General features: G+C 42.2%; 1 protein-coding gene across 5 annotated transcripts in view; it reads right to left on the bottom strand.

Moving 5' to 3' along the window:
- Nucleotides 1-25,960, bottom strand: part of ENOX1 (ecto-NOX disulfide-thiol exchanger 1) — a 553,951-nt gene that overhangs the window by 182,907 nt on the left and 345,084 nt on the right. For all 5 annotated transcript variants that reach the window (XM_043579372.1, XM_043579396.1, XM_043579389.1 and 2 more), the window contains 2 exons: nucleotides 24,869-25,012; nucleotides 23,874-24,011 (listed from right to left, as the gene is read on the bottom strand). In XM_043579372.1, the coding sequence (XP_043435307.1) occupies nucleotides 23,874-24,011; nucleotides 24,869-25,012 (282 nt within the window). The remainder of the gene's footprint in view (nucleotides 1-23,873; nucleotides 24,012-24,868; nucleotides 25,013-25,960) is intronic.

The raw sequence follows: 25,960 nt of genomic DNA, 5'->3' as shown, positions 1-25,960 counted from the left end.
ATCTTTCCTCCTCATTACCAAAACATGATGATGATGTAAAAAATTTCTTTGTAGCAATGTTGTTGTGTTCCCAAGGGGCTTATTTAAGATTGGACAGATAGGCCTACTGGAAAAGTTAACCTTATACAAAGTAATTTTTAGAGCTATAAGTCCAGTTCAGCACTGGTAGACTATTCTATGATAAAAGAATGAAGAGAACAAAAATTACATTACTATATTAACATATTGTTTTTCCCAAGCAAATGGTATGCTTACAAGGTGTTTCCCATTCAGTAAGTCTATAACTGGGAAAAATTGATTGAAACTAATGTTTGCCAAAGAATAATATTAATAAATGACTTTTTATCACCCATTGTTGGCTTGGAGGTAAAATTTTTAGCTTTTTGTTTGGATAGTTAAAAAATTAGAAATAATTAGAAATTATTTGGATAGCCTGGGTGGCTCAGTCAGTTAAGCGTCTGGCTCTTGATCCTGGCTCAGGTCAAGATCTCACACTTGGCGAGATCAAGTCCCACATCAGGCTCTGCGCTATTAGCATGGAGCCCGCTTGGGATTCTCTCTTTCTCCCTGCCCCTCCCCTGCTCTTGTTCTCTCTCAAAATATATATTAATAAATTTTTAAAAAATTAAAAAAAAATTACTTGTAGGCATTATAAATTAAATGGTAAAAGAACATGGCGTCTTGGTGATTTGTTTTGGGAAAGGAACTTTGAAATTTCACTTCCTTTAGTAGATAGAAGTTTTCCTAAGCTGTTCTTTTAAAATGTTTAGAACCGATTCTTAACTCACTGTAGTTTATTCTGCAAAGCAGCTTTTCACCATAAGCTTTCAAATTCCTAGTAGGAATTAGAGTTCAAAAAACAAAATGTGCTTTGATAACCTAAAATCTAGGAAAAGCTTTGTGAAACACCTTTAAAAACAGAATGTTAAAATGTAAACCCCAAGGGATTTAGAAGCAGGAGAAGGAAATCATATGAAGGTCTGAGACTCCTCTAAAGCTAGTGCTCCATTGATGCGTTTTCCTCCCGGCGCATATTTATTGTCTCCTGTGTGCCAGGCATTGTTTTTAAGAACTGGAAGTATAACTTGGAGCAAGACAGACTAGCTGCCTACTGTCCTGGAAACTCGCCTCCTACTGGGACATAAACAAACCATAAGAAAGAAGTTACTTCCCGGGAGTGGGTAGGGATGTAAGGGTTCCCTGGGAGTGGGAAAGAAGGGGAGAAGCCATTTGGCAGGTCAAGGAAGGTCTCTGTGGAAATGTGACTTTTGATTTGAGTTTCTAGTAACAAGGAGCCAGGTTGTGGGAAGTGGGAAAGTCTAGGTGAGCAGGTTCTGGACAGGGGGATGGGTAGAGCAAAGCCCCAAGGGAAAGGACAACTTTAGTAAATTCCAGATGTAAAAAGAGACCAATGTGAATGGAGCCTGGTGGGTGAGGGTTATGGTGAAGAGATATGATCAACAGCAGGGGACAAATCATGGTTTAGAACAATGTCCCAACGGCCTTTTCATCCCCACTATTCGACTAGATAATCACTATCTTTTATGCCTATTGACTTCCTGCCTGAGTGATCATACAGAAGTGTTTTAAGGTTAAAAAGAAAGATTTGAACACCTCTGTTAATAGCTTTAATTCTATTCTAACTACTAGAAGATACATAGACACACACATATACATACGTAAGCACATCTGTATACGTGATTATATAAGCACACATTTATAAACATATGTAATATAAAAATATATACACATATAAACATATACACACACATACACATACACATACACAACACAGATAGACCCATACATCCAGGTGCTTTTGAACATTTGGCAAGGATTCATACCAGAGAATCAGTGGCTTAGAAGTCCCAGTACAAGGGGTAAAACTGAACATCCATGATTTGGAGGTACTTTACGCCGGGAAGGCAAAGTTAGCCACGGTTGCGTGCAAACTCTCCCCCAGCTGGAGAAGCTCGGTATGTCAGCGAAACCAGAGATTCTGGACAAAAGACGCATGAATGACATGAGCAGGTACATTCTGAAAATAGCAGCGCTGGAAAATGCTAACATTAGAGACAGAGTCAATAGTAACAATGAAGGCTGCCAGGATTAAGTGGATCGGTGTCACTTAAGAGACATGATCTAAATAGAGGAGAAATTCAACCCACTGTGTGGGCATGCCTATGGTATTTTGTTTGAGGAGAAACTAATCTTGTTCACTGGAATATGCTAGAAGACTCAACAAGAAGAGACCATTAGGGAAAGGGACCTACGAAGCACACCAGAATGGTGGAAAAACAATAATGTCTGCAAGCAAAGTATAATAATACATTTGGTCTGCCTGTTTTGTGTTCTAGGAACACAGTGTTCCTAGCGTGTGGAAAGGCTACAGTGCTTCTTACACTCCGTTATCTTTTGGAGTAAAATCTCTTTGACAAGGGGTTCAGTTCAACACAGCTGCTAATGTTAATTATGCACCTATGTGTGGCCAGCACTGCTCTGGGAAGTGTCTACCTACAGAGTAAAACCTGAAGAGAAGAGGCATTGCGTTAACATCACCTGACCGGTGGAGTGTATCCATTTTACAAACTCTTAGAAGCAAAGCAAATAATGGAAACAAATTGACTATAGCCCAGGGTCAAACCATATGGTAAGAGCAGTAATTGCCTTGGGGTGGGTGGGAAGGGGCAATCAGGGAAGGCTATTTGAATGACCTGGGAATTGAGGTGCCCTCAAAGAAGCTGGAAGAATTTAGATAGGCGGGGAGGTAGGGGAAGGTGTTTCCGAATCATTAACAGCTCAGCAAGAGCAGTTCAATCTGATCCAACTGTGGGCCTGGAAATATTGCCTAATTATTAACCAGCAGGTGAAAGAACAGAAAATAAACCTCTGGTGTCACTGCCAGGCTTCCATCTGGCTACAGCCCCATCGGGAGGCCCTTTAAATGATGGTTCCCGGGCAATAAAAAGGCAACCTCTTTCGCTTGTACTCAATTAGCAAAAATAATTTCAGTAACACCCAGAGTCAGCAAGGATGCTAAAACAAAAACATTTAGGCATCTCTGAATATATATTGTATATATAAATATATATTCAATATAAATTGTGACACCCTTTTGCAAAGTAATTTTGTGATGTCTCAAGAGCAACTGAAATGGCCCTATCGTCTGTTGACTGGAAAATGATCCTGAAGAAATATTCCAAATGGGAAATAAAGAATCAGAGATACTCAACAGCGGAGTCATTCATACAGTTTGAAAACATCCCAAAGACTCCCCAACAGGGTCCTCGAAGCGATGCAAAGAGATGTGTGACGTCATTTCTCACCCATGGAGGTAGTAAAGATTCAACTGATTTAAAAATACCCACTATCGGTGTGAGTTGTAATGTGGGTTCAGCTTTTGTAGAAGACAACTTGGCACTGTCAAAACGTTAAATATACAATTCCTCTGAGTCCGTTCTAGAAACTCAGCGATGCAAATGGTCAGATAATTAAGGTGTATAACGGACTTCACTCATCCCAAGGCATCTCCTACTCTCCCGTTTTAAATTTCATAATACACAAGCCACTCGATCCTTGAAAAAAAAGGATAGTGAAATGGATATTACTGGTAGGCCCATTTTCTAACAGGGAACCTAAAGGTCACAGAGATTAAGGGATTTACCCTTACTGGCACTAAGTTCAGATACCCAGCAAGGAGAAGTCAAATGTTTTACTAGTTTTCCCCAGTGAAAATGGTGGGAATTTCAGCAGGCTAAGTATAGTCATCTTGTTTATGTGCAAACACCTCTTTGTTCAGGCGTGGAACTGTATTTCATGGAAGCAAACCACTAGGGTCTGGGGAAGGAATGGCTGGGCTGGCCTATTCTTTCCTGCAGGATTACAAATAACACTGCTTGCACTCCATTTGGAAGTGGGATGGTGGAGAGGGGAAGGAGAGAGGGTGGAGAGCCAGAAATGATTTGTTGGTCCTCTGACCTAGCATGTGACCTAGCAAGAACAAGCAAAAATAACTTGTATGCAAATACAAGATGCAGCGTGAATGCTTCAAAGGAGGTGAGGACTGTGAGAGATCTATTATTCACAAGTATTGCATGTACTCGGACAGCAGGTTCAAACAGGGAAGTGAGGCATTATTATTTCACAGCAGGAGAAATAATAACTCTCGTCATTTTCAAAAGCCATGTGAACTGCAATGGGCCTCACAATAATCCATTGATTAGCCAAAGTAAATATTTAGAATGAGTTACAGCACAAAGATAGGAAATCAAGGTAAATAAATGAGCTTTAGACACGGAAACTTAACTCTTCAGAGGGGAGATTACTCAGAAGAGAGAAGTGGTGTCGAACCAGATGGCTGTGTCCAATGTTATCTTCTGTGGGCACACGTAATCGTTCTCTTATTTATCGAGGAAAACGTCTGTAAAAATTCAGGAATTATATACAAAATTTTGGCAAGGACAAGACTGTGTCAATCAATAATGTATTTCATTTTGTGTTTTAAGACCCTCCCTCTCGGTGGCTCGTTATTTGATCCTAGACCCAAGGTTCACTATTTTTTTGCACTTTAGTGTCACGACCTTTAATATGCAAAGGAAAGCTTTACCCAAATCAGGAGGTTTGGGATTCTTCCTTTACGTTCACATGACATCTCCAAGTACTTCTTCCTATCGAAGGGTCTGCTTCCAAAAGTGTATCTTCGTCCCAGTTTGTCTTAAATTTTCTCTTGAGCCCATATTCCCTTCAAGTACCTCTCAATTTACCTGCTCCCTTTCCAGACAAACATCTTCGAAGAGCTGACCCTACCAGATGTTTCTGCCTTTCATCTGTCGTTATTCTTTTCCTTCCTTTCCCCCTTTTTTGAAGGGGGTTAAGTAGTTGGTCCAAATTTAAATATGAAACAAAAATGACAAATAGTGACTCCATTAATATCATGGAGGTACTATTACTTAGAATAATCTATTTTCTTTGTGTAGCCCTGTTTAGCTTTTCAAAGGGCCTCCCTAAGCACCATTTCACTTGATCCTTATAAGATATCATTCAATCTTTAACTCCCAAACCTGGTTTCTACCTCCACAACTCTACCCAAATGATCTCCCTCACTATAGTCTTTTCACTTGACCTCTCAGAAGCAATCAATCTTTCTACGATGTGGCCAAGATACTGGCTCATACGATATTGCGCATTTCTGTTTTCCTTCTAATATTCTGGCTGTTCCTTCTTTTCAAGCCCCTTATGGCTTCTTCCCAAACTTTATTATTTATTGTTTTAATTTAAAAAATTTAATGTTTATTTATTTTTGCGAGAGAGAGAGAGAACAGAACACGAGCAGGAGAGGGGCAGAGAGAGACGGAGACACAGAATCGGAAGCGGGCTCCAGGCTCTGAGCTGTCAGCACAGAGCCCGACGTGGGGCTCGAACCTGCCAACCACAAGATCATGACCTGAGTTAAAGTCGGACGCTTAACTGACTGAGCCACCCAGGCACCCCCATCTTCTTCCTGAATTTCAAATTCAAAACCTGCTCTTACACCTGCCTCCCTCTCTTATCTTTATGCCACTTCCCTCATATACATGGTGTAGAACACAGACCATGTTCTACATGTGGACAAACACAGATAACGTGTGTTTGTAGAAGTCTGGCACACAAGTGCCAGGCATGAATATCTGCCTCCTTCACATCACCACTTAGATTGCTCGCAGGAACACAAACCCCAGACTCGTAGATCTGACTGTGATACTCCCTATATCTGCTCTTCCTGTGTGGCTCATTTCAGGAAATGCCACCGCCATCTACCCACCTGTGCCAAACCCGGAAACTTGCGATTCAACTTGATTCTCCCTTCTCTCTCCTTCCTCTCTCATCTAATCAGGAAGTCCTGAGGCCTCAACCTCAAAAATATGTCACAGATATGTCCTCCTCTCTTCGACCTCACTACCATCCTCCTCCTTGAAGCCACACTGGAGTCAGCGCCCAGACTTGCATTGCCCTCTTTGATGACTCCATTGTTTCCACTTCCATCCCATCTCAGATCCATTCTCTCTTAACATTCAAATTCAACCATGGGATCCCTCTGTTGAGTGAGCGAGTGAACGTGTGGCCTTCAGTTCATCTTAGAATTAAGTCCAAATTCTTTCTCAGGGCCTCAAACCCCATCTTCAAACACCTCTCACACCAGTCTCCATCCCATCCGCTAAACTGGCCCTGCAGTAGTTCTTCAAGCAAGTCAAACCCCTCCTGCCTTTAGCACCCTCTCAGACACTCTTCCTTCCCCTCTTTTCCAGAGCTGGCTCCTTCTCACCCTCAGCCATCTGAGCTGGGGTTTTGTCTCCAGAGGAAAACTTCTTCTGATTGTACTAAGATCCATGGTGGGTCCCCCCCGTGTTCTCTACCATTGTGGTATCCTACTATTCCCTCATAGTAATTGTTACAATTTACAATATATATGTATTAAGGTGTTTATTATCTTTCTCCGCTGTCAGAGTATGACCTCCACGAGATAGAAATAACTTCAGTTCTCACAGTGAAAGGTGACCAACAAGTATGGAAGGAAAGAAGGAAAGGAATAAAGGAGAACAGAGAAAAGGGAGAAAGGAGGGAAGGAAGGAAGGGAAGAAAGAATGAATGGATGGATGGATGGATGGATGGATGGATGGCGGGTGGATAAACAGACCATAAGGAAAGGATGAATGCGCATGGTCTCAAAGGGAAAAGAGAGTAACAAGAATGAGAAACGAAACAAAGAAAAATTAAGGAGACTGATTCTAAATGTGAAGAAATGAGCGTGCTTCATTAATTTTACCAATATTTCGGTTGCCGTGTGAAATTATTAAGAGGCTTTTCCTTTAAAGTACATAGAATTCTTCCAGTAAATGATAAAACTGTTAACTCTTCTGCATAAGCAGCCAAGGTTAGAGTTTAGTTGTTTTCCCTTATAACCAGTCAATTTCCTTCAATGAAAAGTATGAGGGCACTCCTAAGCTTGGCATGTTCTTCGCCATGCATGGAAGGGGATAGGCAAGAGACACTGAGGTCTTCCTCTCAAGCCTATCAAAACTGATGGAAACGGTCAAGATACATTGTTCCGTAGAACTTAACTAGACCTTCTGCAGACCTTTATCTCCTCATCCATAAAATGAAAGATCGGGGGTAGCAGAAAGTCTCCTTCACGTTTCTCCTGGTGTTGGCTGTTTGGAGCGCCATGCTGGGATATAAGGACATATCCTACTACGGTAGGAAAGAAGGCTGATAATCACGTTAGCAACGTCTGCCATGAGCCCGGGAACTGTGTAAGACACACCTGCCACTGTAGAGCAAATTATTAAGGTTTAAATGAAATATCCTATCTGAAATCTCTCAGAAAAATTACACACTAAATATCAGAATGATAGGCTACTATTCAATACCTTTCTAACTGCCAAATCTTATTTCTACTGAGTTGGTGTTATCATCTTCCCATATAATGGATGCCATATCATACTACATTTTTAATTATCTGTGTTTCAGTTATTTTGCCCCAAGTCTTGTTTTCAGGTTCTCGTGAACATGACGGGAATAAGCATGGCCTTATTTACTTTTCCTTCCTAAGCATGCAGCCCAGAAGGAGGCTGTTTAAAACAGACCACTTAATTTACTCATTCAAAGAAGGACCCATCACACACTGACTTAGCAAAGCAAGGAACAGATGTTGCACTGGCTCTTTTCCTCGGTTTGAGCACAGGCTCTGGGGAACAGCAAGAGCTTTGCAACGAGAGAGGTAGGTGAGCAAATGCACATTCCTGCATCCTTCCTCCTCTTATTTTTACGAAGTCCCCCGATTTTCTCGAAGGAACTATGAATTCACGAAGCAGATTTGGAATTACACGTAAAAACAAACAAGACCGCTCACTTAAGATTTCATATGGTCTTTGGCCCATTCCTTTACACTGACAGGAAGAGCAGATATGAAACGTCTCACATCCTTCCTGAGCTTGACTGAACTGAGACTCTCCGATTTCTAGCATCTACACTCTTGCTCAGCTTCCTGTTTGCCTTCGGTTACTGGTTATTCCGCAGATGCCACTGCTGTGTCAAAGGCCCTGACACTGGTAGGAGTATGTCTTGCCCTCTCTTGCAACTTGTTTCTTTAAAGCCTAGAAAGATTCAAGTTCCTTACGATGATTCTCCTACATGGCTCGGGTGGCTATGTGTGTGATTAACTCTGCAGGTGCTCTCTGGATCCATTAAGGAACAAATACACAAACAAACAAACAAACAAACAAAAAACACCATCTCCACCAAAAAAGATCACCTTAATTATAGAGATACTCTTCCTGTGGTTCCTGTTCAAAGTTATTATCCTGCTTTATTTCCTCAAGATATTAACTGGATGCTAGTCACTTTAGCATTGAGCATATTAATGTCTCACATTCTTGATTTTTAGGGTTTTCCTGAATTACAGAATTTCAGAGCATTAAGGAACCCCAGACACCTTCCTTTGACAGTTGGGCATAGCAAGGCCCTCATAATCTGTGCGACTGGCCCATGGTCACGTGGCCACCATGTGACAGAGCGGAGGAAGAGTAACACCAAGCCTCCAGGGCCCCGGAACTCTGTTTCCCATATGCTTCTCTTACACCGTTGTGCCCTTCCTGGTTTTCTCTGGCCAGTAAGGGCCTGTGACCCACTGGGCTCCTTCCTCCTTCCTGCGACCCCCAGCGCCTCTGGCCTGCCTCTCTCTTAGCCAAGTCCCAGTGAGGATGACATAGATATCCAGACAAGGATGAAATCATCGCCTTCCTCTATTATTTCTCTCAATTGCTTTTTTCCCCAACCCATGACTAGGCAGTATTTTCTCACAGCTGGGGATGAACAACTTCAAAAAGATGTTCTCAAATACACAGTTTCCGAGATAGAGGCCACTAAGTTTTGAAAATATAAAATGAGCATTTTTGAGTGATTGCACAGCTCATAAAAATGTCTCTGGTTAGAACCTCGTCAGCAATGATTCACTCTGTGTGAGGGTCCCCTGTGGAGGCTTTAGCTGCCTCACATTAGAGTGTTGAGGCCTATTTTTCCTGCTGAGATAGAATAAATGACTAGGAGGCATTAACTGATGGAGGTCACAAGAGTCCCATCCAGGAAGGGGAGGAATATTTCTTTAAAGACGCCCTTGTGGCTGGAAGACATAGCGAACTTGAAGACTATAGTATTTCTCCTTCCCCTTTAGAATAAAGTATCCCTTTGCCCCACAGGCATAAACTTTCCGAAGTAAAACTTCAAGGTCAAAACTGTGACTTCTGTGATAACAAGCAGATATCCCTGACGAAGAGGAAAGTGAAGTTTATTATAGCTCAAGGATATGTGTCTCAACGCCCAAGACATCTTCTTCAAGATAAAGCCTGATTTTATTTTATTCTGTTTTGTTTTATTTTATTTTTGTTTTTTTAGAAATAGAGAGGGAGAGAGAACTCAAGTGGGGGAGAGGGGCAGTGGGGAGAGAGAGAGAAAGAGAGAGAGAATCCTAAGTAGGCTCGGTGCTCAGCACAGAGCCCATTGTGGTGCTCGATTCCACAACCCTGGGATCATGACCTAAGCTGAAATCAAGAGTCAGATGCTCAACCAACTGAGCCACCCAGGAGCCCCATCAAGATGAAGTCTGATTAAATGAGATTATGCACAGTGCTTGAGCATTGTAGATACTCAATATATGATTTTTAAATTTGCATCTGCAGCTACCATTTAGGTACTTTTAGTCTCAGCTACTTTATAAAAACATTTTCAGTTGTAAAAACGGCATTGTAGTTAAGACCACAGAAATTTAGTATCAAACAAGTTTCCCTGCTCATTTCTAGGCCAAATGGGGTATTTTCTTCTTCTCCCACCAACGTAGATCCCAAAGTCCTTCAAGGAGTTGTGTTCTCAAATTTTCATTTGTAGTTTCCAGGGCCTCATGTTTCAGAAGGTCTGAAAGTGGCCCTAAAATCTACATTTCAGGGAATAATGACACAGATGATCAGTGGAAAATACTTTGAGTAACACTCAAAGAATAATACTCAAATACTCATAGAGCTACAATTTATGGGTGTGTTCTGGGTGCCTCCACATGGCTTGTAGAGGAGAATGGTTGTCACTGCTCCTAGGACACAGGAAAATCAGGACAAGGGAACCAGTTTTTCACAGGGGCCAAAGCTTCCTTTTTCAGTGCATTTCAATATGGAGTCATCCAAAGTCACTCTTCTCTCCTTCCCTGCTCCTCCCTAACTGCTGTCCAGTAAGGGGCAAGGGAGCTAACATATCTGGATCCCTACAGTATGGCCCATACTTTGTATCATCAGATGCTGGAAGCTACAATTCTCTGATGTCGATACCATTATGTCTCTCTTTATAGACAAACAAACTCAGGGGGATTAAATGTAATTTGCTCAAGGTGACATGGCCAAGGGAAAGAGCCTGGACTCAAACCCAAGACATCGGGCTCAAAGTCACCATCTGCCTCTTGCAGGGACAGTTCATCAGTTTCTAGGGAAAATAATTTTTCTTTTGCAAATGCCATGGAAAGGGTCCCTATTTATGTTACTGGCTAATGCTCTTTTCTCTTTCACACATTCTAACCCTTCCAACTCCCCGCTTGCCCTCATCAGCTCTTTCCATACGATCCACCCCCTTTCCAATGCTCTACCACAATCTTATAGGACTGTGTGTCCCAGCTCCCACCTGCTCTGCATTCTGTTATTCCCAAAGAGTGAATATTTAAGTTGACTCAAGCCCATCTAATCTGTGTTAACTGCTGAGTTTCTCAGTCATTTTTTTCCTTTGGGAAAACCTTCTTACTTGCCTTTAGACTGAAATGTATATAATCTCCCCATATTTATGATAATTTTTGGTTACTGACATTAGCTAGGGGCAGGTCGCTTACCTGGTCTTATCCATAGCAGTCTACTTTATATTACCAAGCTATTCCTGGTTAAATGTTAGTACCAATTCCAGATCACCAGACCATAAGTCCTAAACTCATGAGGCTTAGTGGAAATCTCTGGATTTATTATTATTTTTTATGTTTATTTATTTTAAGAGGGAGAAAGAGGATGTGCACACGAGTAGGGGAGGGGCAGAGAGAGAGGGAGAGAGAATCCCAAGTAGGCTCCGTGCTGTCAGCACAGAGCCCATCACCAGGCTTGATCTCACCAACTGTGAGATCATGACCTGAACTGAAATTGAGAGTTGGACACTTAGCCAACTAAGCCACACAGGTGCCCTGGAAATCTCTGGATTTTAAGTACCATGAAAAATGATGTGCATAAAAATTAAATAATTGCTATTTTAAAGTTTTAATGTGATATAAAAAAATCTCTATGATTCCTCCTCCTCTTCCCCCCCCCCCCAACGATATATTTCCACCTAAGGTATTTGTAAGTGTAAAGAGAGTGCTGGCCTGAGACAAAAATCTAGGAAATCTTGTTTCAGTGATTTTTCTCCAAATTCTGATATAGTGGAAACAGCTTAGGTGGATAGACCTGTATTTCAATTCCAGCACTACCTCCCTCTAAGTGAATAACCTGGGGTAAGTTCATTAACATCACCCAAGCTCAGTTCCCTTATCTATGAAATGGGGTTAATAATATTTAGCTAGCAGAGGATTAAATGAAGCTAGATGTTTACTGAATTTGGTACATATTAGGTGTTCAGGAATTGGTGGGTTTATTACCACCTTTTTCAGCATCCCTACAAAAGTCATTCATATCATAGCCAGAGATTACACTGTTTATGTCCCTAGGGCATGCGTGTGCGTGCGCGTGTGCGCGCGCGCGCGCACACACACACACACACACACACACACTTTAAAAAGACTTTGTCTGAAAACTTCTGTTTCCAGCCAGGAAGAAGTAACAGCGATAGAATTTATTCTCCTGCTTGAAGCAACTTGAAAGTCAGACAAAATATATGAAATGACAGTTTTTGGGCAATGGACAACATCAAGTAGAGAACAGTGATTATTGAGAGAAGGGAGACAGGTACAGTAAAAGCTATGATTGTCCCCGTCTACTGTCTAGAAAGTTTCCAGGATTTAACTCAAGCACGAGAAACCCAACCAGAGGCAGAGGTATACCTTAGTTTCAGTGTTTGGGAGGCCAAGGCAGCTGGAAATTATAGGGAAGAGCACTGCAGAGAAAGGCCCTAACCAGAAAGATAGCTCTGAAAATCTTCAGAATGTTCCCTTCAAGTCTTTGTGAGTATTGATCAGGTCTGCGAAGGAGGTTCCAAGACTGAGGCAAAAACTGTGGGTAAGGAGCAGGTGGAACTGATTCTGAGGCTCACAAAAGGGCTGAGAACAGATCCAGTCTCTAGTAGCCAGAGAGGATAACTCTTAATATACCAGAGTAGTGTTTCTAGAAGTATCTTGCCTCAGAAGTGGCATAAATTATCTTTAGTCTATCTGAAGGCTGCTCCGGACCCACCTACCTAGGCTAAAAAGCAAGCCTTGAAAGGATGAAAGTATTTCTAAGGAACTTAATGGCATCTCAGAACAAATGTCAAAAATATTTAAGGAAATTAAAAAAAAAATCCAGCACCTAACAAGGTAAAATTTACAATGTCTGGCATCCAACGAAAAATTACTAGGCATGCAAAGAAGCAGGAAAATATGATCTATCATGAGGACCAACAGAAAGACACTTAGAAAGATCACAGACAACAGAATTAGTACATAAGTGCACTAAAACAGCTATCATATACCCCATCCATATGTACAAGAAGGTCAATGAAAGCATAAGCATGATAAGGAGAGATGGGGAAGATACATTTTTTTTAAAAAAAAGAAGAAAAGAAGTAATCTGGAAAGATGATGCTCAATTACTCGAAAAATAAATCACAGATGTCAAATAAGGGGCTGATGGTCGTGGCTACCCTTCATATCTAACCATGATTAAAAACATAACAGCTATACTTTAGAACAGTCTAAGGACCAGGTAAAAGTAACTTTTCCAAAATGTATACATCTTTATGTAGTTATTTATATAAATGAATCCACCCAGACATGCATTCCACTACATGGTTACTGAGCACCCATCTCTATATTTGATGATAGAGGAAAGACAAAGATGAAACATACGATTCTTGCCCATATAAATGTATAGCCTAGCATAGTCTATTAGATAAACGATAGCCTAGTTATATAAGTGCACAGTGTAATAATATCTACCACTCAACAACATGGTGTGTAACACACAGTAAATGATAAGGCCCAGCCCAATAAAAGGAAACAAGGCGTAAATGAGAAGTCACTACATAATGATTCCATACTTACAGATAAAAGGGTTTGACATTAACTGAAAACAAAAATGCAATATATGCTAATGTGCCTGTATGTGTGTATGTGTGTGCACGCTGGATAGGAACATACAAATTAACTTTAATACAGGAATTTAACTGTTTGATCTTTCTTCCTGATTCCAGCTGCATTAGAATGTCTACTATGGGGGCAGGAGACAATCCGTTTTCCATTATGGAATGCAAATATTTCCCTTTAGCTCATGTTGCCGTTAAAGACACGAAAGCATCTCTATTCTAGGGGAAGAAAAGGAAACCAAGAAAATTAGGGAATGTGTGTGTTTGTGACGTATATGCACATCTTCATGTTATATATTTGCATGTAACATGCATATAGTTACTATACCTATGCATATGTCAATACAGACAGTTCTTTAAAAATATTTTTCTCTAATTTTAGTCCAGAGGGTAAGAAAGTGACCAGAGTAGTTCAAAAGGCTGGTTGAGTTAGTTGGGTAGCACGTATACCAGGGTATGACAGACCAAATAAGGACTAAGCTAATCAAGAGATGGAAACTAGTATAAAATCAAAAATATATATATTTGTTGTGGCATAGACAGGAAGAACAGAATTACACGTTCATAATTCAGAAAAAGTCAATCTACAAAGCGAGTGGATTTATGTGCTTCATTGCATGGGGGAGAGAAATGACTACACTTCAAATGACTAGATCATGTTAGGCAAGCATTTGAAAAGGACTTTCATTTCATGACATCTCTAGTCAACAAAGATACAGGTTGTTGTCACTTGTGGAGAGTGATTTGAGGACAAGCCTTGATTCGTTTTAAGCGATACCAATTACCTTATATAGCACACAGCACAGGAAGAAGCAAATATTTTTTGGAAACAATTTGCTACAAATTCGCTCATCTCCAGAAATACCGTAGACACACACGTCATGTACCGAGCACCGGGATGAGAGCCCTAGGACGGATGACAGCCATGTTTCCCCTCAGCACTGGAGGCACCCCTCAATGCCTGGCGGGTGGGAGGTGCTCGGTACTCTGGCCCCAAGTGCGTACATCCAGGCCGTCTACCTCATTCATCTCTTTCTGGACTTCCAGCAGTCTTTTGGACGTATGCCCACACACATCCCATTTTCATTTCCTTGCAAGAGCCAAGTTCCTCTTGCCCCAGGCCTTTGCACGGGGCATTTTATACAAACTTTTAGAATTCTCTCAGCTTCCCGGATTCCCCTTTTCTTCCCTCCTGCTACCTGGGAAGCTCGAATTCATCTTTAGGCCCTTAGCCTAAATATTCTTTGGAGGGACTTTTCTGAATAGCCGCTAATGCCTCCAAGCGAAGTTGGGCTCCCAATCCCTCTTACTGTAACACCCCACTGTTGTTGTCGTGAAACAGGCACTTACGCATCTGCTTCTTTAAAAAATATGAATGCTCCACAGGAATGTCACCTGTCTGTCATATAAACTGCTGTTTCTCTAGGGCCTTGTAAAACGTGTTGTACATTTTGAGCCTTCTGCAATACGGTAGGGGAATGAGTGGACATACCAATGTACTGTTCTAATGTCCTGGGGAAGAGAGGGTAGATAACTGTGGAATGTGCAACTGAGCTGTCAGGAATACATGTAATCGGGTACATAAATTGTGAAATCTAAGTCGAGGGCCCTCTTTGTTTTCTGATGTTTGATAATGAGAAATCTTCCGGCAAGATGGAAAACGAAAACAAAAGAAGACTCTGAGCATCATCGTTTAGAGAGCCTCGCTATTACACGCCAGGCTGTCTGTATCCCCTTAAATCATGCCCGTGTCAGGGAGTGCCGCCAGTAACGTGTGAAGGGACGAAAGAAAGGAAGTTTGCTGGCTTGAGTATTATTCTCCTCTTTTTTTAAAAAAAATTTTTTTAACTTTATTTTTTAGAGAGAGAGAGAGGGACAGAGCATGAGAAGGGGAGGAACAGAGAGAGAAGGAGAGCAGAATCCGAAGCAGGCTCCAGGCTCCGAACTGTTAGCACAGAGCCCGACGCAGGGCTTGAACCCACGAACTGCGAGATCACGACCTGAGCCAAAATTGGACGCTTAACTGACTGAGCCACCCAGGCGCCCCAAGTGTTAGCCTCATCTTAAAAACAAGTATGTAGGACGGTTTATCAACAGAAAGACCATCTGAGTGTCTCTGTAAACTGATGAGATGGTTTCAGGAATAGATTCTTAGATGACATTTTTTAAATCTCTGACTACTTCTCTAATTGCAAACCTTGGAGCCCACCAATGGATAGGAATCCAGTGGGTCAAAAGAGAGGAAACAGAGGAAGCAGATACTTGGAGACTCAGTTGTAGGTTAGACCGATACCTGCATGAGCAGCTGAGGGCTTACGTATAATTTCACAGCAAAAGTATGACTGAGGGAGAAAGGAGTCAACGATTGTCCTTGTCCTATGACTGCCAAAGCCACATCCCTGTCTCCCCTTCTGTCATTAGCTCTAGACCCTCAGATCTAACTGCTCACCACACTTCATTTCCATGGGTTCTTCAAACTCAACACATGCTAAAAGAATCTTGCCATCTTCCGCAACCTGTTCTCTTCCAGCCTTCTGCGTCTCAGCACATGACCATACCATTTTACACGATTTCCCAAGGACTCGGTCATCAATTCCTATTGTTTCTAGAATCAAATGTCTCACGGGTCCCTTCACTCCTCTCCATCTCCGCTTCCATGATTATTACTGTCATTATTACCTTGCATCTGCGTAACTGCTACGGCCCTTTGTCTGACCTCCCTGCCACCAACCATTCCACACTCCATCCATTCTCTCTAGGACTTGCAAAAGTTCTCCGTTAAAATGCAACTTTAATCGCACTAGTCCCTGCTTACCACTCTTCGGTGACATCCTATAGCACCCTTTATCTCCTCGTGGCAGAGCCACTCATCATGTTGATTTGTATTAGCTTATTCACTCTTCTCTGTTTCTCCCGCTAGGCGCTGAAAGGTCTATGTCTCCCTATTCCCAGCATTTGGCACAATGTCTGGATCAATAAATCCCAGTTAAGAGCAATGCTCCAGGAGATGAAAGGATTTAACACATGCCTCCTTATATCTGGGCATATTAAAGAGGATCAAGGTGTTCCTGGGAGGATTAACCAACCCAAGAAGGAAAGCAGAAAAAATATTCTGAGCCAGCAGAGAGGAATTAAAACGAGTGGAAGCATCAGCGAATGGAAGAGGGGAAAAAGAGGACTGTAGCCCAACCTGGCCTCCCCATGAGTTTTAAAGTTGATCTCTTCTCCGAGTGGCAGTAACAGAAGCAGTGACGGTGAACTCAGAGCTTTTAAAGAAGAAACAGGTGCGAGCCAAGGGACAATCCGTGTTCATAGATACTTGTAAGAGGGAAGAAGTCTTTTATGGGCTCTAAGTTAATCCCTCATGATAAGGCGTGTGGCGCTGTCTTGGACAAAGTCTTTGCATAGCTAATAGGGAAGTGCGATGCCTTTTCAGAACACGTATTTGAGATAACACAAATGGCATGTCAAGCCATTTGGGGTAAAAGATATCTACCAATCAAAGTCAACGACAGCTAAGGAGAGATACGCAGATGGGCTTTCTTTTGATAAACTGTCCTACGTACTTGTTTTTAAGAGGACAATAATACTCAAGCCAGCAAACTTCCTTTCTTTCGTCCCTTCACGTGTTACTGGCGGCACTCCCTGACACGGGCATGATTTAAGGGGATACAGACAGCCTGGCGTGTAATAGCGCGGCTCTCTAAACGATGATGCTCAGAGTCTTCTTTTGTTTTCGTTTTCCATCGTGTTGGAAGATTTTGAGATAAGGAAATACAATTTCAAGAAGTTTAAAAAAATTTTTTTTCAACGTTTATTTATTTTTGGGACAGAGAGAGACAGAGCATGAACCGGGGAGGGGCAGAGAGAGAGGGAGGCACAGAATCGGAAACAGGCTCCAGGCTCTGAGCCATCAGCCCAGAGCCCGACGCGGGGCTCGAACTCGCGGACCGCGAGATCGTGACCTGGCTGAAGTCGGACGCTTAACCGACTGCGCCACCCAGGCGCCCCATACAATTTCAAGAAGTTTAGAGAAAAGCAAGGTAGAAGCTCATGGCCAGAGAATACCCAGGACATATTACCAATCCCCACGTAGTCCTGGGCAAGAAACTTAAAAACGGGGGACTCGGCGGCTGAGTTTTCAACTCTTCCAACTGATGATCATAACTTTGGAAAAGAAGCTGGGATATATAGGAAGGGAGCAGCTGGTCACACAGATGGTGTCCAAGCTCCTGATCTGATATTCCGGATTTGGGCTGATGACACCCATGGCGGGGGCTCCTGGAAAGTGACAACACGGATCAGAGAAAACTGGGAAGAAGGCTTTAGGCAAACTCTTGACCACGAGAGAATTATTTGGAAACCTGAGGTTAGGTAGTAACGCTATTCAGTGAAAACATAACCCAAGCCGTGTGCCAGATCATAGACAGCATAGAGAGACGGATGGTAGTGGAAAAGGATGTCCCCAGCTGATGGCAGGAATCTGGTTTACATGGCTATTCTGGTGTCTCACGAGATGCCAAGAGATCTTTTTTTTTTTATTTTTTTATTTAAAAAAAAAATTTTTTTTTTTCAACGTTTATTTATTTTTGGGACAGAGAGAGACAGAGCATGAACGGGGGAGGGGCAGAGAGAGAGGGAGACACAGAATCAGAAACAGGCTCCAGGCTCTGAGCCATCAGCCCAGAGCCTGACGCGGGGCTCGAACTCCCGGACCGCGAGATCCTGACCTGGCCGAAGTCGGACGCTTAACCGACTGCGCCACCCAGGCGCCCCGAGATTTTTTTTTTTTTTTAAGCTAAATTAAGTTTGGGGAAGCCCGCATGCTACATACTACTCTTTGAAAGTATACATTGGATATGAGCATAGTAAAGACTTTGAAGAAACTCACAAAGAAAGCAACCTACGTGTTTTATTTTATTTTAAGTTTATTTATTTTGAGAGAGAGAGGGGTGAAGAGGCAGACAGGGGAAAGGGCAGAGAGAGAGAATCCCAAGCAGGTTCGGCATGGCCTACACGGAGCCCAACGTGGGGTGGGGCTTGACCTCGGGGACTGTGAGATCATGACCTGAGCCTAAACCAAGAGTTCAATGCTCAACTGACTGAGCCACCCAGGTGCTCTGCAACCCACCTGTTTTCATTTTTTTTTTTAATGTTTATTCAATTTTGTTTTGAGAGAGAGAGAGACAGAGTGTGAGTGGGGGAGGGGCAAAGAGAGAGAGAGAGGGAGACACAGAATCTGAAGAAGGCTCGAGGCTCCAAGTTGTCAGCACAGAGCCCGACACAGGGCTCAAACCAATGAACCATGAGATCATGACCTGAGCCGAAGTCTGACACTTAACTGACTGAACCGCAATCTACCTATTTTAAACCCAGAGTTTGCCTTGGCTATTAGGCCACATAAATACTTATATGACATCCACTTTACCTAACAACCCCAGGGCACTGGTGTTCTAACAGATCAGTTTAGAAAACCTAGATCTATATCAATGCACACAGTGTTGAAATGCACAAAATTAAAAGTTCCACAAAACTAAAAGTAGGAGGAATAAAATAAACGTGAAACAATAATATAAGGAGGTAAATATTATGCTATAGATAAACCAAGACATTGAAGTATGGGATTTAGGGCTGGAGTAACACACCATAATGGTATATTTTAGATAAAAGAAACTGATTCAATACGATGATCTTAAGCAGCACATGACAGGAAGAAGGTCGCCAGGCAAGTTCATGAGCATGGGGCTGGAATCATGGTGGGAACACGGGGGGACGGTAGAGGGGAAGAAAATGGAAGAGCTGTAACTGTGGAAGCCACAATAACACATCAGAAAGGTGCAATGGGACAGTGGTGGGTGATCTGATTTCCCGGGAAAACTTTCTGATAAAAGCAGAGGATGTAAAAACTGTGTGCCTTCCTTCCTTTGCTGATAATTTTAATCTCTCAATAAACAGAAGTACTGGTGGAGAATGGGATCGGGTGTCAGTTCAGTTTTAACAAACATGGGAAGAGTAGTTGGTCATTTAGAAATATCAGAAACTTTGGGAGAAGGCCAAGTGCTTGTAAAATCCAGCCTCTCCATAATCCTGTCAGAGACATTTTAGAGGGGATTTCTTGGAAGGAAGGCTACACTAAATAATCTTTAAGCCCCTTCTGGGACAGGAAAGACTGCCTCTCACATTCCACAGGCACCCCGAAGAATTCCAGAGGCGGCTGCATGTGAACTGAGCAGGAAACAGCCGTCTGGGACTGCCTTGAAAGGAACAAACAGCATTACCCATGCAGTCCAGTAAAAAGAGCATAAGAGATGTCATATAAATACTCCATAGAGCTGGAAAGACTGAGACAATGTGGTGCTGGAATAAAGATAGATCAGGAGTACAGAACAGATACTTCAAACATGGGACGGAAATATGCATAAGAATGGAATGTTTGATACAAAGGTAAAAAAGATAAAAGTAAGCCGACGGAGGCCCAGAAAACTGGGAACACGTATCAACTTCTACGGTGGGACAAGCCTTTTCGTATTTAGAAATGGAATAAAGAACCCCTAAAGGAAAAGTTAAACATATTTTTTTTTTTTAGAAAAACAACATTAAGAGGCAAAAAAAAAACACCAGACTATATAAGTGTTTTTAGGAAATATGAATTCCAAAGATTAAAATGCTTAATAATAAATAACCAAATGTAAACCAAAAAGGTTTGAGCTCTGTGTGATAAGTGGATACAGTATGAAAGTAATCTATTGGCAAAAGAGGAAATACTAATAACAGAGGAGGTAAATAATTTACAAAGGGTAGATATAAAAAAAAAATGAGGGCAAAATCATAGGATGCCATCTTTACATATCAAATTAGCAAATGAATATTAAATACATACGCATATTTTGGAAATTAATCGCCCAGCATTTTTTTTTTTAATTTTTTTTTCAACATTTTTATTTATTTTTGGGACAGAGAGAGACAGAGCATGAATGGGGGAGGGGCAGAGAGAGAGGGAGACCCAGAATCGGAAACAGGCTCCAGGCTCTGAGCCATCAGCCCAGAGCCTGACGCGGGGCTCGAACTCCCGGACCGTGAGATCGTGACCTGGCTGAAGTCGGACGCTTAACCGACTGCGCCACCCAGGCGCCCCTTAATCGCCCAGCATTTAACAAGAAACTTTCAAATGTTCATTTGTTGTGATCTGCTAGTTTTACATACAGGAGTCTATCCAAGGACAGTAATTCTAATTGCTGGAAAGCTCTATGCGTGGAAATGGTTCACATAATATTACCTGTTTTAAAAAATGAGCAAAAAAGGAAGGAAGGAATAAGAGTTAATAGTGAATGAATGCTTTCTATGTGTAGGTGCTGTGTGGTTATCGCACGTAAACTATCATATTAAAATCTCGCAACAGTCCCATGAACTAGACATAATCACCATTTTACAAAAAAGGTAACATGCTTCTCTCTGTGCTTGAAGACATTAAATTCTCCAAACAAACTTGCCTTCTAAGAGTGAAACAATGGAAACAGCCTAAATGTAAACACTAGGCTGGTTAAATAAATTGGAGGTTTGTTCCATGGATTATTTACATTTCTTACATATAAAACAATATAATGGAAAAACTAACTTAGGACAAGGTGTTAATAAAAATACACAATAGAGTATTTAATGTGATGAAAATGTTTCCGTGGAAAAAAGACTGGAAGAAACTGCAGACACACTAAGTGAATAAAACAGAACCCGACCCTGAGAAAGTGCCAACAAACGGGGTCAGCGGGAGCCCCGAGGAACCACGTGAAGTACAGTTCACCTGGCAGAATGCAGAAATGACGAAGGGACACCCAGGAAGACCCCGAGAGGCTCGAAAACAGTTGAAGCAGTCTGGCTAGTACAGGAGATAGAGAACGTAATGCAGGGCAGATACGGTAAATCTTCTATAACGAGCAGGGGCTGTAATTCTTTTCATGGTAAGTTGCCGGGAAAATCATAAATTGGTCATGGTTAAAATGTCACAAGACTCAAAATCATAAAGAAAAAATAATGAATTATTGAGGTTGTGGCTTACTCTGGAAGTTACACAACATTTTCTGATACAAGTGGGAGGTGGAGACAAGAGCAATTTCTGCTAGATAAGGATTTCAATTAGGCAGTTGGGAAAATTTGGGTGGAAAAATGCAAATCTTTACTCTCGAGTTAGTAGATGGAAGTATCTGCCTGGGTAAGCTTTCGGGGAAAGGGGTCTGGATCAACGCATGTTCAGACCATAGAAAATGTCACTGCTTGGCCAAAATGAACAAAGCAGGAGACTATAGATGCTGGAGACGATGTGGAGAAATGGGAACCCTCTTGCACTGTTGGTGGGAATGCTTTCCAGCCACTCTGGAAAACAGTGTGGAGGTTCCTCTAAAAATTAAAAATAGACCTACCCTATGACCCAGCAGTAGCACTGCTAGGAATTTACCCAAGGGATACAGGAGTACTGATGCATAGGGGCACTTGTACCCCAATGTTTATAGCAGCACTCTGAACAATAGCCAAATTGTGGAAAAAGCCTAAATGTCCATCAACTGATGAATGGATAAAGAAATTGTGGTTTATATACACAATGGAGTACTACGTGGCAATGAGAAAGAATGAAATATGGCCCTTTGTAGCAATGTGGATGGAACTGGAGAGTGTGATGCTAAGTGAAATAAGCCATACAGAGAAAGACAGATACCATATGGTTTCACTCTTATGTGGATCCTGAGAAACTTAACAGAAACCCATGGGGGAGGGAAGGAAAAAAAAAAGAGGTTAGAGTGGGAGAGAGCCAAAGCATAAGAGACTCTTAAAAACTGAGAACAAACTGAGGGTCGATGGGGGGTGGGAGGGAGGGGAGGGTGGGTGATGGGTACTGAGTAGGGCACCTTTTGGGATGAGCACTGGGTGTTGTATGGAAACCAATTTGACAATAAATTTCATATATTGAAAACAAAATTTCAAAAATGCAAAGAAAGCATGTGACAAAAAAAAAAAAAGAAAATGTCACTGCTGCACATATATACACAGCACGCACCAGACTAATCCTCAACTCAATGTGAGTTTTATACTTTGGAGAATTTCATAAATATCCTAAGAATACTGTTTTGTAACTCAGGATCTGACTCTCTTTTTTCTGTCTCCCACTTGTCGCTGTCTCCTGTCTTCTCTCCTGTTCTTTCTTGTTATATTAAAAAAAAAACCCATACGTATACATTCACATATATGTACGTGTACATGTACATATATATATATACAGGTACACACACACATAAAACTTACTGTAACTAGTTTAGAATTTCCTATCTATGGCCACTATTGAAAAACAATAAAAACAACAAAAAAACCAAACAAATGCTTGGTCACCTCAGCACAAAATACACAGGTTTGTGGGGGCAGAAACTACCTCTCCAATGGCGACTGCTTTCTACTTGGTGCATACCATCTACCCTCATCTGACTTGACGGGCAAAAGTGAATTGTTCCTCTGATGTAACAATGACCATAACATAATAACTGACTGTCACCTCTCCATTGGAAATTCTGGGAGGGCAGGGACCATGCCTGGTTTGTTTATAGCTGGAGCACCCACACCAGGACAGTAACTCAATAAATGTTTGTTGAATGAACAAAGGAGCGAATGAGCGAATGAGTGGATATTGCAAGTTTTATGTATCTTTCTGGACAGCCCAAGTCCTACTCTTCTGAGAATATCTTCTCTTAGAGCCCCAGTGATCGACCCTTCTGGAAATTACTACATTATTGGCCCGTGTTACCACTTCGCACCTGATTCTACACATTATTCTAATTGCTGGGTTTTGTTGTTGTTGTTGTTGTTGTGCTTTGCAATTTAGGGAGACATGGTCCTCAGGAACACTTATATATGTATATATCTATTCTCTTCCCTGGAGTATTTGTTCCACAGCACACAGAAAGTCCTCAATAAAGATGTATTAAATTAAATGATGAAATCTTTTAAACGGCCTTCTACTTGGGCACATTTCTAAACATTTTCCCTATTGAATGCATCGTATTATGATTCCAAAGAGTGACGGGAGAAATGTGGACTAGTGTCAGCTGAGTTGAATTTCTAGTTCCGCCACCGCAGTGCTAGAAAAGCCACCTGAATGCTGGCCCTCTGTTTCCCCGTCTTTGAAATGTGAACATTCGTAAGCAAACAAACAATATCCACCTGCCTCAAAAAGACGACTGTGGAATCAGATGGCATAATGTAGGTGAAGGAGTTTTGCAAATTACAAAGCAAACGTTAGCTCTTCTATTTAGCAATTTAAAACATGAAATTGATATCGCAATGCCACAGATGATATATACTACACATGGCTTTTTCTGAGAATAGCTGTCGGGCAGGAGAGCAAGGTGATGAGGAAAAGAATCTCAAGCACAACCTGCCAGACAAATCCCAGTCATAAACATGCCCCATGTTGACTATGCTCAACACTTGCGTGTGGGTAGATTACTGGACACCTGTCACCAACACCCTTTGGTACTGCTGCGAAGTACCTTGAAACCCAAGCTTACCAGACACAAGCTGCTGTCCAGGCAACCCCACGGGAACCATGCCCAAGTTATTCATGGCGGTGGCCCAGGCTGTGGGATCGGTCACGGACATGTTGAGCTGGGTTGTGTCTATCGCTATACTCCCCAAACCATCAGCTGCTGCGGGGAAAAACAAACTGTGACTTCCAGTCAACAGGCAAGAGTGTTTGTTTTAAAGGAGATCACATTGCTAGAGATGCGAGACTTCACTTAGCACATTCCCCAACCACGCGAAAATAAAGCACTGTAATCTACAGCAATGTTTTCTCCAGACGTAAACATAAAGGGTTTCCAAATACATTCTGGGAGGAAACTTAATGACATGTAGTTTGTGTTACACACAGCATGCCATTAAGGAAGCACTCCTGGAAAAAAATGGAGGAACTGCTTCTTTCTCTTAGTGAGACAACGTGAATTAAGTTCTAAGGTGGAGAGGCAGAACAGGACCACTCCTTTGGTAAGGGAAAAAAAAAGTCAATTGGTTCAGTAAACTAAAAATAAATGCCATCATCTATTTCTGAGTAGAATTTTGGAGCAGGCACACCTTCCAGCTATTTAACAGAATTTTTAAAAACAGTCGCCAAGCAGCGACTCAGTTCGGTCCTAACTGAATTTATCAGGGTTACCTTGTAACATACTCTTTCCTTTCTAAGCTTTTTGTATCATTCCATTATGGAAATGCAGGTGTCTGCTTAAGATGACTCTTCCAAAATATTTCTTGTAAGCTCAGACTTTCGTCAAAACCAAATAAATAAATAATAACATTAAAAACAAAGAGCACAGGACCAGAAAAAAAACAACTCAGCAAAACATGTGAAATTTGACTTAATGATTTTTGATGTATGCTAGTCCCATGGCCCCATTTCTTTAAGGATCCCAGGTTCCTGGTTCAATGCCTATTTTCACGGCCGGGCAAGCTCTTCCCCTAAGAACTCACAACGCCTTGTTTGTGTCCTGGGCGGGCCACTGACATTTACCTGCAGCCATCATCTGAGGAAGCTGCTGGGGACACCGGCTGATGCTTTCCACGCCACCTGCATCTACGACTGAACTATGAGCATCCTTGGGGGCAGGTGCGCTCTGATGGCTGAGTGCAGGTTCCCCACGGAGGTCATCGGATTCTGCAAAAGGGGAGAGGAGGGTGGTGAGAGATCACGACAGTTAGCTGAGGGAGCCTTTCAGGAAAACACTGTTGTCTGGGCAAAAACCGATGAACAACAAAGGACAACTTCCAGTCACAGACTGAGACTCAGGGAGGGGCTGCTTCCTGAGCCCCGGGCGGCCCAGCCGGTCCCTGCCTAGGTTTGGCCTGGGTGCGCTGGGCGGGCCAGCTGTCAGCTCACCTAGAGCCACGCTGCCTGAATAAGCCGCCCCTTGTGCAAGCGGCCAGGGCCTTCCTTGCCTCCTACTGAAGAGACTTCACAGACGGGGCTTATCAGCCCCGGCACAGCCTCTTCCACTCACTACACATCAATGGAGAGGGCAGACTCGGGGCTAAATATGATTTTCTTTAAGTTAAAAAATTAATTGATGTTGTTATTTTGGAGGACGGTCGTCTGTGAAATGTATTCGGGTGGGGGGGGGTGGGGAATGGAGGGCAGAGGAAGAGAAAAGCCAGGAGCTATTCGCCGTGAAGCTGGTAAAGGAGTGCGCCCAGATTACAATAGCCAGCAGAGGCAGAGGGAAAGAATAGTGCGCCTCTCATAAAAGAAGATGGAGAGGATGTTGGGGCAGCAAAGAGACACAGTTGTTTCTTTTATTTCTATGAAGATAAATTGAACAGGCCACAGTTTGTTGGGTCTGGGTTTTCCCTAGCCTCACAGCGCACACGCATGCGCGTGCACACACGCACGCACACACGCACACACACATACATCTATATGCACGTATTTTTGTTAAACTTTCCAAAGCACTCTTCTAGTAAAAACAAATAATAAAGCATTAAATACAGCTGCAAAGGAAAGGGTCCCTCTATAGCCCGCTATTTATAAAATAACCTTCCCCCCATCCTTAAAAATGCAAAAACATAGCATTCATACAGAGTGTTTTTCATGCACACGTATTTTAAG

This window comes from Prionailurus bengalensis, chromosome A1 (genome assembly GCF_016509475.1).
Source record: "Prionailurus bengalensis isolate Pbe53 chromosome A1, Fcat_Pben_1.1_paternal_pri, whole genome shotgun sequence".
Lineage (NCBI taxonomy): Eukaryota > Metazoa > Chordata > Mammalia > Carnivora > Felidae > Prionailurus > Prionailurus bengalensis.
This window is presented reverse-complemented; position numbering and strand designations above follow the sequence as displayed.